We start from the raw sequence: 19,713 nt of genomic DNA, 5'->3' as shown, positions 1-19,713 counted from the left end.
ACTTTGATTTTTAAATAGCTGTAACAAAGAGCAATGAGAAACGATCAAAAACCCCTAAAATGTATTGTGATATACTACTTCAAGACTCAATTTTATACACGACAATGCTTTGGAGAGTTGCTCAAAAGGCAATCTCAGTGCTACGAGAATTTTTGGTACCAGTTATGATAAGATTTTTAAAACTGATGGGTTGGACAAAACTCTGCTATATTAACTGACTAAAAGTTATTTGACCACTGCTCAAAATTTGTGCTGAAATTGCATTTTACTTGCATTTGATAATTTTCTTTGGGATGCTATCAAACATTTTAGGTTAGCTTCTCATTTTAATTTGTGATGACACCAAATTACTATGGCTGGAGAGCAGTCGCATCAAATAGGTAGGGGCCTAAAATTACAAAACAAAAGGTTTTCTGTGCTCTGCTCAAGGTGCGCAGAGCCTATTTTGTGGACATTTCATGGTGGCCCTGATTGGCAGAGAGGCCCTGGCAGGGGCAGGAGAGACAAGCTGCCATGCTGCCTGCTGTCCTTTGTGCCGCCCTGCCAGCCGGCACCTTCCCCTCCCCCAGCAGCGAGGATCACTGGCTTCTGCTGGGGAGCCAGCATTTTATTTTTAGAAAGTTTTTGTTATTGTTGATTTCATGGACAATCCTGAATTTTATGGTTTCTGTGAAATCCATGAAACTGTGAATTAATTAGGTCCCTAAAACTAGGTAGAAATGAATTAAGATACCCAAGTTCTATCAAAGGAAAAATTGTATTTACAGCTTTCTAGACTAATCTGAGAACTGTTAAGTTTACCTAGGGTGACCATATGTCCTGGTTTGGCCCAGACAGTTCTGGATTTTATAGGCTACGCTGGCATCCCAGCCACCTGAAGATGGAAACAAAAGGCCCTGACTGGCACCACTCTGCCCACACCACCTGCTCCTGAGCAACATCTGGAGGCAGGGGCTGAGCTGGGCTGGGCACCACTCTTCCTGGCTGGTGTGGGGATTGGCCGGGAGGGTGGGGGCAGTGTTTGACGTTTCATTAATAATAATATGGTCACCCTAAGTTTATCCTATTTTTCTCAGAGCCTTGGTGGCAGAGTCAGGCACTTTCCAGGATTTCCTGGAACTCACTGGCAACACGACAGGCAGACATGGGGGGCCATGTGACCTCCCAGATTTCTGCACTGACAGTGGGGTGCAGGGCATGGGGCTGCAGCTTGGCCAGAGCCAGGGCCTGGCAGCAGTGGAGGTGGCAGCAGCAGTGTGACTGCTATGCCAATGGCAGGGTGTGGGGCTGCAGCCTGGCCAGACTCAATGCTAGGCAGCACCAGGGGGTGGCAGTGGCGGCACGGAGTTGTGCCCCCCCACTGGCAGCACTTACACATCGCCTATACTGGAACTTTTAATCAGTCTGGTATATTCCAAATGCTTCAGCATTGTACCAACTGAAGACAGCCTCACATAATATCAGGAACATAAGGGAAAAGCTACCCCAGACTGTGGAACATCTCCAGCAACTTATTTCAGGTGACTCTATGGATGGGTTAAAATTTCCATTAACCAGATTTTGGTTATGGCAGAGAATCTGACCGTAAACTTAACTACTTCCTCTCACACACAATCTGTAATTTTAGTTCTCCTTCAAGTGAAGGATTTCTGATCTAGCTTCCAGCTTCCATATATTCCTGATTTTTTCATATCACATGCTAATTCTATTTTATGGGCAATATAGCCAAATACTTAAGATTTTTAAAAGGTCACAGTGAAGATTAGCAGCACAGTGAAGATTAGCAGCTGAGACTGGGCCTGTCATACAAGAGCCCAGGAGAATGGGGCTTTGTTTGCTAATAAAGATGAAGAATTATTAACACCAGTTGGCTGTATAAAAAACTGACCTTATGATCAGGTAGGGCAAAAAAAAAAAAATCAGAAAGTTCTATTAATATCTCCAATAAATGAATATTAGGTACCCGGCCCCGCGAAGCGATTTGAGGCACCTAACACTTTTCCTCAAGCTATGTAGTCAATGAGAAGAGTTACACAGAGCCACTTCGGAATGTGCAGCCACCAAGCAGACATTTTCTGGATCCCTTTTTAAAATTTTTTTGGCTTTTTGCACCTAGAAACTGCCTACAAAAAGGCAGGTAAAGCACATCTCTGGATACTGTCCTAGGTTCCCAAGATAAACACACCTTGCCAAAGATATTTAGATGGGAGCATTCAATATAGGAGTTTAACAGTCAGCAAAATCAATCTTTTTTGCTCTTGTCCTCTGAAGAGGGGTGGGTAGGTGGCTGCGTGTGGCATTTTGCAGTAAGACTTGGGGGTGGTATATGCACAGCACTGATATAAGTTTGACAGGTCTCAGGATCCAATCTCTAAGCAAGTTCTGAGGAAGATGCATTAGAAATATCAATCTTTGGCAACTAACCTAGCTGCACCTAAACATATATTCCTTGAAATTGCAAAAGGCACTCCTTGATCCCCAGACTATACCCTTTGCCAAATTTCATATTCCCTTCTGTAAACTATGGAGGTATGAAGTTGAAGATGTGATCCGAAGATTTATTTATTTTTTTATAACAAAAAGTGCCACACATCATAAATATAGGGACTACTGACATTTCCCCCACAACGTACTGACACTATTTCTGGGCACTTTACTCATATTCCTTTTTTTAACTAGAAGGTTATATACCAATAGTAAAATTGCATCTCCTGGGCTGGAAATCTCATGGCAGTATTAATTGTTGCAGTTTCCAGAGCCCCACCAGCTGCCACACATTTTGCCACCAAATTTCCAAACCCTGGGCAACTCTATGGGCTAGATGATATAGCTCCATGATCCAGACCCACCCCATAGGCATGCCACAGGCTGGAAAGCTGGCGATGGTACAAGTAGCAGCAGTATTCATTGCCACAGTTCTGAGCTGTGGTAATCACCACTCATCTTACAACCAAATTTCTGATCAGCACGCCAGATGGCATGGCTCCATGATATAAATCTGGCCTATAGGGCTGCCACAGATCATAAATTTGACAGCAAGATGAGTGATGGCTGCCACAGCTCCAGGACCTGCAGACAGTATCAGTGTCACCTGTTGCCATGCCACCAAATTTCTGGCCCCATGGTCCAGGGGGCATGGCTCCATGGGCTGGATCTTTGACATCCCTGGTCTACACCTTTCCCTGCCCAAATTGTGGTTTATTCAGATAACAAGGGTAGCTTTTCTTGGTTTTTCACCACCATACCAAATTAGGTAGTTTTCAAAAAATTCCTATCATGGCCACTACTCCAACCAGCTCAAGTTCCTTTGGTTTGTTTTTAGAGAATTAGTCAACTAAAAGTTGTTGCTACTTCCAGTCCTAGTCTAAATATTTACTATTTTGCTTCCTTTCTTTTAATGTTTAATAGTGTGTGTTATTCAGAACTTGGGTTGTGGTTATATCCAGAGTGGGGCTGTCTATTTGGCAACCTGGGGGGTTAAGTTGTGGCCCCCAGGCTCCTGCCCAGCTGACTCCCCCACTGCTCTGGCTTTAGCAGCAGCTGGAGTCTCCTCTGGCTTCTGTATTCTTCACCTGCCCCAGGAGGCAGCACAGCGTGGCATGGCAGGAGCACTCGGGATAAGGTTAGGGCTGTGATACACAGCACAACAGTGTGTGTGGAGAAAGTATCCACATGGGGTCATTACTTCGGCGTAGAGGGTGCCGCGATAGAAGACGGAAAACAATGAGGCATGTGGACCATGGTCCCACAACCTGCACTTGTGCAGACTCTGGCTGCTTACAGGATGGACAGCCCTAATCTTCATTAGCATCTAGTCTTTTATAACCACATTGTCTGTTATTTGGAAGTATCTACTTAAGTGTCCCTAGAAACAGATTCTCAGCGTAGGTGCTTCTCTACCTACTTCTTCAGTTACCATTATTTATATATTTATCCCGTTTCATTGTTAAGGGACACAAATTAATTTATTCTAATATGTTTAATTTTTTTCTGAAATTTGCAATTTTTCTCCTCATTTCTGATTCATGAGACAAAGCAGGTAATAGCAAAATTCTTTGCAATTTCTCCTTTTACGCCTATAATACTCTTTACCTTCCACTTTACCCACTGAAGTTCTTGCTGCCTTGTGAACTGTTGATTTTGCAATAATTAGTTTTGATTGTAAGCTCCTAGAAACCTCCTGCTTTCTTGATTTGGATCCTTATGCAATACTGACCTCTAGCTATTTCTATCAGATTTTTTAATATTCTTTCACAGTTTACGTTTCTAAAATTCAGGGTTAAAAAGGGAGGGAAGGGCCTGCATCGCTTCTTAAGATCTAATTAGGAACAAAAACCCAGAAACAAAAACACTAATCTGCACAGCTACTTCATTTAAAGATAATAGGCTCATGGGTGCCCGATATATTCCAGCTGAAGCAGGAAAGGCTCACAGGGGACCAGCATAATTAAAAAAGCAGTCAGAACTAACCAAGGAGGGTGCAAGAGCAAGACAGTGGGAAGATACCTGCATTCGTGTGCACCTCTTCTGTTAAGCTCTGGATAACAAGCTAACTCCTCTGTTTCATGGGTAACAAAATGCCCAGAGGAGGCACCAATGCCAATTTTATTTGTTTCTCCCCAGACTAAATAGCCACACTGGACACAAAGTTTGATTTACACTGTTTGACTATATCTTATTTTTAGCTTGAACAAACTTTAAGTTTGCAATTTTATTGCAAACATTATGAGTTTTAAACCGATAAAGATTTTTTCATGTGAACTGTAAATGGTCCTGCTGACATCAAAAGGACTAATCACTACGTCAATTTAAACATATAATTAAGTCTTTAGATGATCAACCTCTTTATTTTTCACACACATGAGAATCTTTATTAGCATCTGAAACAGTTTTTATTGCTCTTCTCTAAATTCCTTCCAAATTAAACCTCTTTCTGGAACTGGGTGTATTATTCTAGATGTGGCCTCACGAAAATTACACAGTAAGCAACCAGTTCCAAGCTTTTGATGCTTCTTTGTATGTAAATTGACTATAATATGCAAAGGTAGCTTTTAATTTGCTGTCAAACATCTTCTGACATTACTGGTTTCCAGTAACATTGTCCAAGGCTTATGTTTTTCTCACAAACTAGATGATTTTTTCAGAGTGACTCACTTATTATTTCCTTCTGATATTCCTAACCTTAGTATATCCCTTTTATATTATCTTTCTTTACCAGCTTAAAAAATTCCAAGTTTATTTTAGTTACCATTCTGTTTACTTCTCCTAATCTCATCTTGAATGAAGATGAGAAACTAGGGGTATCGACACACATTCATTTATACAAAAACGGAATATAATGGCAGCATACAGATGTTCTAACCCCTGGTTAGAGAGCTACAAAAGTCACCTTGAAAGGTACAATCTTGAGCCAGAGCAGGAGGAGAAACAGGGGGCTGCTATTTTTGCCTCCCTTCAACCCCAGGGGAGCCTGTCAGCAAGCTTTATCACTGACAGCCTGTTCTCTCGAGCAGACTGTCAGTGATTAGCTACTTGTCCCAGTGTTCATAAGGTTTCAGTGGCAGCTCCTCCATGTTCTTTCAGCAGCTTCAGTCCACAAGACTATCCCCTGCTGCTGCAGTATTAATAGCAGTAGGAAGAGCTGCCACCACTACTGTAGGAACACTGGCAAGAGTCTAGATAGGGCATGGGCAGATGCAATGTTTGTAATGCTTCAAGTACTCTAAAAGTGCTGTGAGAAGTGAAGGGCCAGTTAAGTCATGGTATGATACTGCTACAAATTGGCCTGAATCATATCAAAATGACCCTGGGTAAAAAAGAAACTTTTTTTCCCCAACTATTTAGTTGGTCTAATAAAAGATATCACATCTACCTTCCCTGCCAAAGAGACTATGAAGCACCTCAAGTTACGCTTGTTCTCTCCACCAGAGTGTGATAAGGAGTTGATCAGCCCACCAGCACCCCATAATGCTGTGCTCTCCCCCTTCCCATCTGCATTACTGTCAGTTTTACTGCCCTTGGGTCACTGGCCCTATCCCATATCACCTCAACCTTTTAAAGCTAGGCCTGAAAGCATGCTACAGGCATGATTTTCTGGACCACCATCCTAGTGACTGTTTCTCAGATGCAGTGCATATATTTTCAAACACGCACTCATCTATCCCACTGTGACCTCCCCCAGAGAATGCCAACATCTGCAAAACAGTCCACCAATTGGTTATGGATGAGGATAGGGAAAAACAATGAAGGCTGCCTGAAACTTCTCTTGACGTGTAAGAAAACTGTTCTGGGGTTTTGCTCTTCCAATCCCCTGATCTCAGCCATCCCTCCTATCACCTGCCACTCCATAGACCTGGCTGTGGGAACAGAATTGCTTCATCCTCCTCTACTCCAGTCACCAGCTGCAGGACCATAGCAGTCCCCAGGCTTCCTCCCACCCCATCACCCACTCACATTCACCGTCTTCCCTCTACCTTGCCTATGAAAGTGTGCTGCCCGTGCCTTTTTCCACCCATCTACTCCTACTCCCCACATTTTATTCCAAGAGCCCCAGGAAATGCCCAAATCTGTCTGGGAAAGGAGGTTAAAGGCAAAAAAGGGCTTTAGCCAAAGTAGTGTTTGTATCTGGGAGAGCAGACAAGTTCAAGGAAATCAGCTAGACAAGAAGCAGAAAGTTCTGTTACAAAAGTTAGTGCTGGATCTCATCCCACTTTACACCCATCAGTTACTTGTTCCTACTGCTTAACTTTTTCCAAAAATTTTGGAAAAAGATTTTGAAGCACTTTACATGTATGGCTGTCTTTAGGCACAGATCTATTTCCACCATCAGTAGTAACACTGTTAGCCTCTCGATGAGAGATTACCAGCAGTGTTTTAAGCACTTAAACCTGTTCTAACTGCACTGTAGGCACTTTTACATGTGCTCTGGGGATGAGTGTGAGGGGTGGCACTTTAATTAGCGTGGCTCTGAGAGCCCACCCTGTTGGCTTTTATTCTAGACATCCCAAGTCATCCAAAACTTTATTCCACTTTAACATTAACTTCCTAGACATCTGCTGGAACAAACAGACAGCCAGGTCTGCCCATTCACAAAAGTTTCTAACCTCCTTACAGGACCTTCACCTATTGCAGGAGGTCTATATTCCCATTAGGGAAAATGTCTTACTACACTTGGTACTGGCCACAGGGGATGACTTGGTGGGGGATCTGCAGGTGTCAGGTAACCTAGGGGATAGTGACCACCTACTGATAAGGTTTACTATCTGGAGAAAGGTGGGGAAGATAAACTAGGAGGGTCAAAGTGCTAGACTTCAGGAAGGCCAACTTCAACAAGCTCAGGACATTAGTTAGGGAGGGACTGACTGGTAAAAGCCTTGGAGAGATGGGAGTCCAGGAAGGGTGGGCATTTCTCAAGGGACTAATCCTGCAGGCACAGAAAAGGACCATCCCAGTACACATAAAAGGGGGCAAAAAAGCAAAGAAGCCCTCTTGGTGGAGCAGGGAAATCCAGGAGAGCCTGGAGGGGGGAAAAAAAAAAAAGAGGCCTACAGGCTGTGGAAGCAGGAGGCTGCCACCAAGGAGGAATATACCTGCTTGGCTTGAGCTTGCTGGGAAACAGCAAGGAGAGCCATAGCAGAAATGGAGCTTAGGCTGGCAGCAAAAGTTAAGGATAACAAAAAGTCATTCTTTAAGTACATAGGAAGCAAAAAGAAAGTGAAGGGTAACTTAGGACCCCCTTTAGGATGAACCAGGGCAATTGGTAATAGATAGGATGGCCAAAGCGGAGCTTCTAAATGTTTTCTTTGCATCTGTGCTCCTGGACATGAATACAAATACACATCCCATTGGGATGTTAGGTAAGTCCAGTACAGATACCAACCCACCAACAATACGAGCTGACCTAGTAAAGGGGTACCTGGAGGGGTTGAATGTATTTAAGTCAACAGGTCCTCATGATCTTCATCCTAGGGTACTTAGGGAATTAGCTGGAGTCATAGCAGAGACACTGGCACAACTGTTTGAGCACTCATGGTGCTCCGGACAGGTCCCAGAGGACTGGAAAAGGGCCAATGTGGTCCTTATTTTCAAGGAGGAGAAGAAGGAAGAACCAGGTAACTATAGGCTGGTTAGTCTCATCTCTATCCTTGGCAAGACCTTTGAGAAAATTAAGGATCACATTTGTGGCAGACCAGCAGGTAAAATGATGCTAAGGGGCAATCAGCATGGGTTCATAGCAGGCAGATCCTGCCTCACTAACTTGGTTTCATTTTACGGCCGGGTCACAAAATGCTTGGATGAAGGAACAGAGGTAGATGTTATTTACTTAGATTTTAAAAAGGCCTTTGACACAGTGTCACACCCAATTCTTATAAATAAAATAAACAGTTGCAATGTAGATTATTACACAGTCGGGTGTGTAAAAAGTTGGCTTATGGGACGCACCCAGAGAGTGGTGGTAGATGGGTCAGTTTCTACCTGGAGAAATGCAGGCAGCGGTGTCCCCCAAGGCTCTGTCCTGGGACTGGTACTATTCAATATCTTCATTAGTGACTTGGATGAGGGAGTAGAAAGCACCCTGTCCAAGTTTGCTGACGACACCAAACTATGGGGGGAGATACACAAACTACACGGCAGGGAGCGAATCCAGGCTGATTTGAACAGGCTGGGGAACGGGACGAACAGAATAGGATGCAGTTTAACAAGAGTAAATGTCATGTGTTGCACCTGGGAAGGAGGAATTATCAACACTCCTAACGCTTGGGAGGTACCACTCTAAGTAACACAACTGCGGAAAGGGATCTCGAAGTCCTAGTCGACTCCAAAATGAACATGAGTCACCAGTGTGATGAGATAATACGTAAAGCTAACCACACCCTTTCTTGCATAAGTAGGTGCACCACAAACAGGTCTAGGGAGGTGATACTTCCCCTCTATGCAGCTTTGCTTAGGCTGCAGCTGGAGTACTGCGTCCAGTTTGGGGCGCCACCCTTCGGGAGGGATGTGGATGGCCTGGAGTGGGCTCAGAGGAGGGCCAGTTGTTTGGTTAAAGACCTACAGAAAAGAGCCTATGTGGACTGATTGGGAGACATGAACCTCTTCAGCCTCTGCAAAAGGAGGCTGAGAGGTGATCTCGTGGTCTCCTACAAACTCACTGGGGGGGGGAGGGAAGCAAGAAATAGGGGATACAATGTTTACCAGGGCGCCTGTTGGGGTAATTAGAAATAATGGCCACAAACTGGAAGACAGCAAATTGAGACTGGACATCAGGAAAAAAATTCTTTACAGTGAGGGTTTCCAAAATGTGGAATAAGCTTCCAAGGGAGGTGGTGCTGTCCCCCTTCCTTGAAGGTGTTTAAAAGAAGACTGGACAGACACTTGGCTGGTGTCATCTGACCCCAGTACTCATTGCTGCCCAGGGCAGGGGGTCGGACTCGATGATCTTATAGGTCCCTTCCAACCCTAACATTTAACATCTATGAAAACAACGTACTTGCCACTGCTAATTAGTGTTACCAACCACTATTTGGAATGCATAGGTATCCATAACTGGACTTCCTTAGGCCTCAAAGAGGTAGGCAGATGAAGTCTTGCAATACAAAGATAGGCAACAAGAAAGCAGCAGAAAAACTAATATTCAATGTTACCTATTGTCCTTTTACTCAGTATTCACTCTGAGGCTTCTGCTGTTAAATTAATGAGTTTGTTGCAGGCTATTAACCTTGTGACAATGGGATCAGTTAAATGTATGAGTTCGTTATACAAATGCTGATCTGATATATGTACCAATACTGGGTACAAATGTAGTTGTATGGCTTACAGTAAATCAATTTTTACTTTATAAATGAATGTATAAAATACTTAAATGGAAAAAAGTGAACGATTAAGTTCTTGTAGAAGCATGGTATTCAATTTTAGACAGCTTTCAGTGTCAATGGCACTGTCACCTTAGAATTAACGATGGAAACAAGTGATAGTTTCTTATTGGCTCCCTAATTGCACATGCAGTCATCATTTGGATCTGTAATAATAACCTACTGCTGAAGCCTTATATGTATAAAATAAGCTCTTTAAAAGTGATCCTGCAGGGTGCTAATTGTTCTCATAGCTTACTAACTTCAGTGGGTGCCAAGTGTGTTTTGTACTTCTTGCGAGAAGAACCTTACTGGATCCTTAAAAGAAAGATTGACGTTATGGACATAAATAGTGATAACAAGGAACTGAGGAAAACTGATCTCAATTACAATAAATTTACAAAAAAAAACCCTGAGTGAGGTTACTCTGGATTTACTTTATTTTAATCAAAATTAGAATCTAACCCTTGATATTTTATGGACCACTGAATATTCACTGTTTTGGTGCGCTACTGCTTTATCTGGTACTTCAGGAATCTACTCAGTAAGCTAACCCATGAGACAAGATCAAACAATATTAGGATTCTCCCCACCACAGATGGTTTCAACCAAGAGGTCCAGAAATTTATTTTAGTATTTTTTTTTTTTTAAGAATTAGCAACACCAGGATATGTGTTGACAGACCATTAGATTAATACTGTTGTGTACTGTGCATAGCGTAAAATTCAGAAGACAGGAAAAATTACAAGAGTCAAACTTGCACATTTCTAGATGCAGTCGAAACTTATAATTCTTCTTCCCCAGAGAGGACAGGCTCTGCTGTACTTCCATTTTATTAGCTTAACTTTATTTAAGATACACTTATCAGACTGCCCTTTCTGCTTGTGTAGACTCCACAAATACTGCATTTCGAGGACTTTAGAGACATGGTTTAAGAAGTTACTTTTGCTCGGGAACCACTAACCTAGTGTTATTGTGATGAAATCCTGAGTCCACTGAAGTCAGAGACTTTTGTCACCAACTTCAATGGGACCACAATTTCAACCCCAAAGTCAGTGAAACGCCTCACAAGCACTGGGGTCTGCATTCACAGATCCTAATTCAGGTTCATAGCTTTAGAATCCAGGCAAAAAATGGCATTTTGTATTATTGTGCCACCTAAAAAATATCACTGAATTCTATTAATAGTAAAGCAAACAATATTTAAGATCAAATTCACAGAAAAGAAACATACACGTCTTGTAAAATCAGCCACAGCATTTGCACAGCAGTTGATTTTGCAAGGTAACGGTAACCAATATTGGGCTGTCATCTGTCTGAAAAAAGGGGTTCAGATCTTGGGAGAGAGACACGTATGCTATTTTTATTCATTCAAATATCACATCAGAAACTGTCTAGCAAAAATGAGATTTTTCTCTTGCAGCTTAAAAAATTTCAACATTTGTGTTCAGTGACTCCAACACAGAATAATCCAAATTATAAATGTGTGAACATATGTGTAACTGCATGGATTAGTAAACCTCCTATGCTTCTATAAAGGACCTTAGCAATTTTATATTTAAAAAAAAATCCCATAAATTAGACAGAAAACTGATCAGATCACACTCAGTTTTACTTTCAGCTGTTACTTACATTCCAAAGCGCAATGTTCCAGAGACGTATGTCTGCCAGTGTGCACAATAGAACATGAATGTCCCAGCAAAACAACAAAAGAACATCCAGTCAGGGTTTGTCCCCAGCTGCACAGCAATACAAGTTCCCAAAACCACAAAGACTGTAGAAGAAAATCAATCACACAGTAAAAATAAACATGCGTATACACAGAAATCCTTACCAAAACCAAACAGGAGACAGAATCTAACAAAAGATCCACCAAAGATACACAATCTGAATACTTTAAATTACTACAATATATTTTATACTGTTAATAAAAAGATGCTTTGCAAATATGACAGGTCACATACTAAATAAAAGTACAGCTCAGGAAATGAAAACGTACAATTCATTACTGCTGATGAATTTATTTCTACACCTCTATAATACAGAGATGAAATTCTCTTATCTGATGCTTAGAGGAGGTATTTTTAGATTATCATATGTTTCAATACCTATTCAAACTGTGTATTTAAAAGCATCTCAGCAGTTATAGGGCTTGATCTTGTTAAAAATGGACAGTTTTTGGCACTCGCAGCAATTACGGGAGTTCAGGGAACACTCAGACTGTCATAAGATATTGTTACCAACTTTTGCTTTGATCCTTAATATGATTTCCTGCTAAAGCTTGCTGAACAGATTTCCTGTTTTCTTTTACTGCATCTTCTACTTAGAAAAAATATTAAGATGTATGTGTGTGCGTGTGTGAGAAAAAGCAACTATGCATTCTATACATTTAAAGCTAGTCACAATAGCACATTTTAGTAAACAATGTAATGCTAGAAGAACTAGCTGAGACCTAAGACCTCAAAATGAATCTCCATTTATTAAAGATCACAGGGCTAAACTGGATCTTGTTGTAAATTGGTTCCACACAACAGACTTCAAGAGAATTAACCCACTAGTACCAGGCCTGACTCTGGACTCCAGTGCTTAGGCTCAAAAAATGATACTAAATGGTTCTAACTAAATGGATTCAAAATAATTTATACATAGATTTAAAAGTACACTTCTAACTTAGATGAAGTTTCAGCACTAAGGCCTTATTTTAGAAGGCATACATGCAGACTCAATGAAGTCCATACAGAACTACTCGCATGCTCTAAGTACCTTGACTGAATCACAGCCCCAGTTCTCTCTGTGTAACACCAAAATAGTTAATTTTAGTTGTTTATAAAAAGTAAACTACAAACAAAATAAGATTAATTCTGAAAAATACCAATAGCACCAAAACGTTCATTCCTTTAACAGAAACCTTCTGTAAAGGTTTATTGTTCCAGTTCAGTAGTGTGAAAGCCCAAAAATTTGTTTAACCACTATATTTCAGTTAAAAATGACAATACCTGTGGACAGTGAATCACAGCCGTGGTCAAAAAGTTCTCCCAGAGGAGTACTGCTATTTGTTCTTCTTGCTTGTTTGCCATCTATAGCATCCAAAGATTGGTAAATGAAAAGGCCACATGCACAAGCAATATATGTCCACGGAGGTGCCTAAGAAGGATACAATGTGAATGGTGGTAAAAGTTTTTTTTTTAGCAACAAATTAAGAGTCTTACCTGTCCCTTATTCCTACATTAAGGACACGTTTCACTTGCAGGTACTTCAGCCCTTTCTGAAAAAGTTCATGAACATTCACACTTTTAGTGATACCTTGTCCCTCTGGGGGTGCCTGGGGGTGAGGAGCAACAAACAAACAAAAAAATCCACACATGCCTAAAAAAGTTTCGGTTAGCAAGATACAAGGAACACACAGTATCCCATTAAAAAATTTTAAAAAGCTACTTTAAGAAATCAGGCCATACACATCAGTCTAAGAGAGGGTGAAAAACTACTCAATAATACATTACATTATTTGAAAGACAGTATTGGAAAAACTGCATAGTAACACATGCAAAATGGGGTGCGATTAAAACTCTGCCATGCTACTTTTACTTGTCCTGGATGAGATCTTCAGAAACAAAGTAATTTAAGAGCCTGAACCCAAATGAAAGCCAGTAAGGTTCCTAAGTCACATGGACATATTATATAAACTTTACCCAGCAAAATAGCTGACTATCTCACAACAACCATACGAAGTAGAAGGTACTACAAATATTTTGCAGGTAAGTAATCTGTGTGTCAATTAATATGGGAACTTCTAAAAGTCCTGCTTTGGCTCCCTAGAGATAATTTGGGCACCTGCTTCTGGACACTTAAAACAATACTAGGAAAATTCAAAGCAAGCTACAGATGGTATTTATGTGAAGATTTTGCCTCAACACAGGGTGTTTAATCTTTCTGGACACAAAGGTTAAGCTAGTCTCCTAGACATGAAGATTTTTAGAATGGCACTGTGTTCTCTAGCCACTACAAAAATCACCAATTTCTAAATGCCACCATTTTCCCCAAAATGCAGTTATTAAGACACTACGAATATTACTCTTAACAGTCACCTCCTGAATCTGAGATGCATCAAACAATATTAAATTCCACGTTACACATGACAAAACAAGCAATCAATCAGGGATCAAAGAACCAAATCCAAATGCTTTGGTTTGCTGCCATTTTTGGCTCAATTTTCACATCTGGAAATTGGGAAAAAAACTACCCAGCAATTTTTAATTGGTAGATCTTAAAATGCTTTAACAAGGCAGGTATGCACAAGGAGTTCCATTTCAGAATAGTTCAATGAAGGACAGCAGGACTAAGGCCCCAACACACATTAAAATAATTGTGCAATTGGGAAATGAGGAATTATTCTTGATTCTCTCCCTGCAAAAAATCACATCACATTTCCTGCCATGCCACATGTGCGTGGCAGGATACACAATTTTTGGGAACAGATAAAATTCCTCAGATTCCAATCATGCACCAACACTGGTGGTGCAGCCTACCATCAAGGAACCAGTTCTTCAATGTCAGGCTGCATTCATGAGCTTAATGCGCTGGGAGCAGCTCTGGGATTGGGCAGGGGAAAGCCCCAGTTCCTAGCTCCCATTGGAAGTATGCAGATGTAGAAGCTCCCTGATGCCCAGATACATGCATGCTTACCCCAAAACTTCTGTACTGTGGTGTGCACAGCTGAGCATTGGAGAGCCCAGGTGCTTAACTGCCCTTGCTGCAGACCCAGCATCAGGCTGCAGAGCATGGTTTTAAATATCTCCGCATATTTCAAGGGGGGCACTTAAGTTGCAGCCCAGGCTCCTGCTCCCTCATTACTCTGGCTGCAACAACAGCGGGAGTCTCTGGGCTTCCTTTCCCTCCTCCAGCTGCCAATTCCTGCCTCCATCCCTGGGGTGGAGCAGTGCAACAAGTAGCATGGGGAGCTGAAGGTGAGTACAGGGCCATGCACGGAGGGTGACCTGTGCTTGCACAGCACAGGAAGGGGGGTGCCAGCCTGGACATGTGGTGCAACAGTAGGGAGTGTTTGTGTCGTCTGGTGGCTTGTGGCTCAATGGGTATGACCCCCAGGGCACGTGGCCCCTTGGGGCTTATAATTTCTACAATAAAATGTGGAACATCTTTGTGGCTTGTTTGCCATTTTATCATGTCATAAATTCACCATACATCTGGTATGTTGTAATTTATGGTGCGATTAACACACAAACTGCACCATAAACATAATGTTTACCAGGGGCCTAAGTGGTTTATTCAAGCTGAAATTTGCATCTCAAAAAAAAACAAAAACAAAGAAAAGGACTCCTAATGCTCCATGACTATGACTAGTTCCATATGCTTATTATGTTACCGAATTAACCCTGATTGTACATACAGGAAAGACTTTCCCTTGAGCACTGGTACATACCAAATAAAACCCCAATCCTGCACTGAACTCCATACAGGAAGGATCATGACCTATATATGATATCCCAACCTACAGCCATTTCAGCTGAAGTACAAATTATCCTAATACAGTAAAAGCTTTGTTATCCAGCACAAGTGGGGTAAGCGGGGTGCTGGTTACCTAAAAATTCCGGTTATCTGAGAATTATTCCGGCCCCTGCCCTGTGCAGATCCCTTTCCCCTTCCCCTGCAGACTCCCAGCAGCTCCTCTATCAGCAGCATCACTAAGTAAACAACAGAAATACTTGATGCGCATGCCAGATAGACTCAGCAAAGGTTCTAGTTGCTAAAGTGAGGATGTGTATATATATATTTTTTTTTACACAGCTCCTTCACCTACCACTCCTAAAGCTTGAGATTGTTTGCAGTGTAAAAATACAAGTGTTACCCATTTTGTATAACATATAAGATATGGACTGGGTATTTTTCTTTTGTTGGAAGTCATTGTGGTTAACTAAATAAAACTCTGAAAATTCAAAGATGCTGTTTCTACTACTACTGCATACTAATTACAAGCATCTTATTACGCTTGTATATGATTTCTCAATGTCATGCAATGTACTTTTACAATGTTAGAGAGAAGAGTAACACTCTGCATTTTTTTCCTTAAATATCTGTACCATTTTCATTGTTAATTTAGAGAGTCATTTAGGTTTCTAAGACCCCACTGACTAAAGATAAAACACTTTTGGGGGTTAGCAGCCAAAGTCACATGTATGCTTTTGAAAAACTTTACTCAGGACTCGCGTACAGATTTATCCCATTTTATTTATTCATTTTATTTTTATTTGTGGTGTATCCTCACATTGTCTTAAGCCTTAAGATAAGGAAGGATGATTTTGTATTTAATTCACTGGACCAAAATGTACAGAAACTGGGATTAGTGTGCAGCTCCTACAGATTCTTTGTATGATGCTGGCTCAATCTCTCTAGTGCTGATCCTACTATGAGGTCTTCGTAGAAACAGATCTCCAAAGAAGTCAAAGGAGCTCTGCAGACTCATGAGGGGCTGCCCCTGCAAAGTTTATTATGAAATCAGGGTTTCAATCTCTCCATGCCACAGTCATACTTATGGGACAAGGATAGTATTTCCTTACTACAAAGAGGTAGAGAGATGATAAATTAATAACACCAACAGGCTCTCAGATACTATGCCAGCTTTTAAAGTTTATTGCAAACTAACAGTAAAATATGTTTAGACAAGCAGTGTTAGACATAGGGGGCCCTGGATTCCCCACAGGAAACAGCGGTTTTCCCCTTGCAGGCAGGCAACATTCCAGCCTGAGAGGGGCTGCTGGGAACCAGACGCAGGGGGCACCGCCTGCACGCTCGTGGCCAGGAAAACAGCTGGGCAGCATAAGGAGCAGCTCCCTGCAGGTAACTGTATGAGATTGGGGGGTGGGGAGGGCAGATCGAGGTCCCCATGGTGAGGGAGGGAGTGGGGCAAGGGCTAGGGGTGCTGCCCAGCCAGGACAATGCATAGGATCTGGGGCTGGGAGCAAGACAGAGCCATGGGTGGCTCGTCCAGGGGGCGCTGGGGGGGGACAGGTCCCTGCCACTACTCACACCCACAAGGGGAAGCATGGGGGGGGTATGTGCCCCCCCCAGATTTGCATGTGGAGTAGATGCAGGCTGCCCATTGTGGGCTTGGGGCTCTTAACCCTGCTGCCTTTGCCCTGGAGACCCCACACCGACCACACATATCCTGCCTGCCTGGCAGCACTGGGGACAACAAGCTGTGCCTCCTGCTGCCAGGCAGGCAGGGGACATGCTGCTGGCATGGGGTCCCTGGGGCAAAGGCAGCAGAGCAGAGTCCTGAGCCTGCAGTGGGCAGTTTGCATCTGCCCTTGCTCTGCTCCAGCCATTTGGAGGTGGGGGAGTGTGGCAAGGAGAGGCAGGCATATGCACCCCACCCCCATCCTGGCCAGGCTCACCCAGCCTCCTCCATGGGCAGGGGCAATACCAACTTCTTCCTGGTGGTGGGGGCTGAGCAGGAAGGCTGGGGGGGGGGCTATAGTAACTCCAAAATGTGCCTTAGCCCCCCATAGCCACACCTCCCAGCACTGCCACCTGCCTGCCCCATGCAGCTAAGCCTGTCCTGTTCTCATCTGCTCTAAGCCCAGCCCTCCTCACCAGGAAGAGGCTGGCACCACCCCTGCCAGAAGCACCACACCTATGTGGGCTCAGCTGCATGGAGTGGGCAGGCAGTGCTGGGAGGGGTGGCTATGGGGGGGGGTTAAGGTGAATTTTGGGGTGGCTATAGCTCCCCTAACCCCTTTCCCAGCATTTCCTCTACCCTTGGGGCACAGAGGCCTGCCCTGCCCTTAGCAGCAGCAGCACCAACAAGGGAAAGGGCCCGCCCACTGCTGGAGCCCAGGGCTCTAATACAGCTTAATCTGCCACTGGTGTTAGTCTTCATTTAATATAAAAACAGATGTAGGGTTTATTCCAGGTCTGATTATCCTGGGCTTTGACTTGCATCAAAACAGGCATGGACAATCTTTTATACAATTGGTGGGGAGGAGAAAGGGGGGAGGGGGAGGGAATTATCTCAGATACTTAAAGTGGGACAATGGGATTGTACCTCTGCACAATCTCAGGATAAAAAGCTTCCTCTGCTTTTAGCCTTAGGAAGAAAGGAAAACAGGGTGGCACCTTGTAGACTCCTTCAGTTATGGGAGTCTCATGCCTTATTCTTAGACAAATCACTTCCATTATAGTCCTTTATAAAATTACTTTTGTTTACCCTATTCTGGAGGGGATAGTACACCTTTAGTGATGCTGACTGCAACTAACAATACCGAACAAGTTTTAGTTGTTGTATTTTTTGAGAATTATATGGTCGTACAACTAGACTTTTGAAATATACAAGAGGAAGTTAAACATATATTCAGAAACTTAAGTATGTCCTTAACTCTGAATGTTTAATCATGGAACTGTAATAGGGGTGCACCAATAAAGATTTTTTGGGCCAATACAGACAGCCAATTATGAACCAGCCATAATCGACCAATACCGATCCAATAGCTGATACGCAGCCCGGCAGCTTGGAAAGCAGTGTCCGACTGGCAAGTCTGTTGTGAGGAAAAGGGGTGGGGAGGGAAGGAGTGTGGGGGGGCCAGATCAAGGCCCCTGTGGTGACGGAGTGGGGCAGGGGCAGGCACTGTACAGCTGGGGCCGGGTGGGGCGTGGGACAGCTGCAGCTCATCCAGGGGGCACAGGGAAGGAGGGGCAGCTCCCACTGCTGCACGCACCCCTGGGGGAGGCATGGAGGATACGTGTCCCCTGGATTTGTGCGCAAGGCGAGGACAAACTGTTGCTGTGTGCTCGGGGCTGGAGGCTGCGCCAGCCTCTTCCCAGGAGAGGAGGGGCTGGGCCTGGGTTGTGGTCGGGCTCAGTGGGGCAGGACAGGCAGCGGCAGTGCTGGGAAAGAAGCTATAGGGTGGACTATAACCACACAAAATTCGCTGCAACTATCTTGGCCACCACCTACCCTGGCCCCGCTCACCCAAAGAGCAGCCCAAAGCCAGCCCCTTCTGGGAAGAGGCTAGCACAGCCTGCCCTCACCCCACACAGATCCAGGGAACACATGCCCCCCCATGCTTCCCCCAGAGGTGCGTCCAGTGGTGGGAGCTGCTCCCCTCTTCCCTGTACCCTCTGGACAAGCCACGGCTCCATCCCATACCCTGCCCCGGCTGTGCAGTCTGCCCCTGCCCCAGCCCCACTTCCTCCCCCTCACCGTGCGGGCCTCAATCTGGCTCCACCACGCCCCTTCCCTCCAACAGACTTACCAGCTGGATGCTGCTCTCCATGTTGTTGGGCTGCATATCGGCAACCGGATCGGTATAAGTCGATATGGCTGGTCTATAATTAGCCATCTGTATCATCCCAAAAAAATCTTTATTGGTGCACACTTAACAAATATGGATGAAGAGCTTCAATCTCCTTGGCTTCTGATTTATGTTGATTTAATGTAGGAGTGACTTGTGGGCTTGCATAGCCTAGACTTTTTTCTAAGGATTGGTCTTCCACTGACATAATGGCAAATCACTAGAGTAGGATAATATGGTACCTTGGGGTACCAGGCAACATTAGCTTTGGTAGGTATGCAAACATGATTCATAAGATAAACCCAGAGATTTCAAATAGAAATCCCTACTGTCAAAAACAGTCTGACCTGTTGTGGGCTGAGTTCCCTGCAACAGAAGAATTGCTCTATTATTTTTCTGTAGTAAAAAAGGAATGAAGACTAAGAGCTGGCATTTTCTGAGGGGGGCGCTAATGACGTTGAAAACCACTGTACTAGTCCAAGCAGTCTGAAAAAAATTAGGAGTGCACCGATACAGATTTTTGGGGCTGATACCAATAGCCGATTTTTAAAGAGGCA

The 19,713-nt window shown here is 43.5% G+C and overlaps 1 protein-coding gene across 2 annotated transcripts in view; it reads right to left on the bottom strand.

Annotated features, from left to right (window-relative positions):
- The window catches only part of CEPT1 (choline/ethanolamine phosphotransferase 1), a 62,623-nt gene that overhangs the window by 28,323 nt on the left and 14,587 nt on the right, over positions 1-19,713 (bottom strand). For both annotated transcript variants that reach the window (XM_019513800.1, XM_019513799.1), the window contains exons 3-4: positions 12,848-12,995; positions 11,484-11,625 (exon numbers count right to left, since the gene is read on the bottom strand). In XM_019513800.1, the coding sequence (XP_019369345.1) occupies positions 11,484-11,625; positions 12,848-12,995 (290 nt within the window). The remainder of the gene's footprint in view (positions 1-11,483; positions 11,626-12,847; positions 12,996-19,713) is intronic.

Source organism: Gavialis gangeticus, unplaced genomic scaffold, assembly GCF_001723915.1.
Source record: "Gavialis gangeticus isolate Ggan-Ray unplaced genomic scaffold, GavGan_comp1, whole genome shotgun sequence".
Taxonomy (NCBI): Eukaryota; Metazoa; Chordata; order Crocodylia; family Gavialidae; genus Gavialis; species Gavialis gangeticus.
This window is presented reverse-complemented; position numbering and strand designations above follow the sequence as displayed.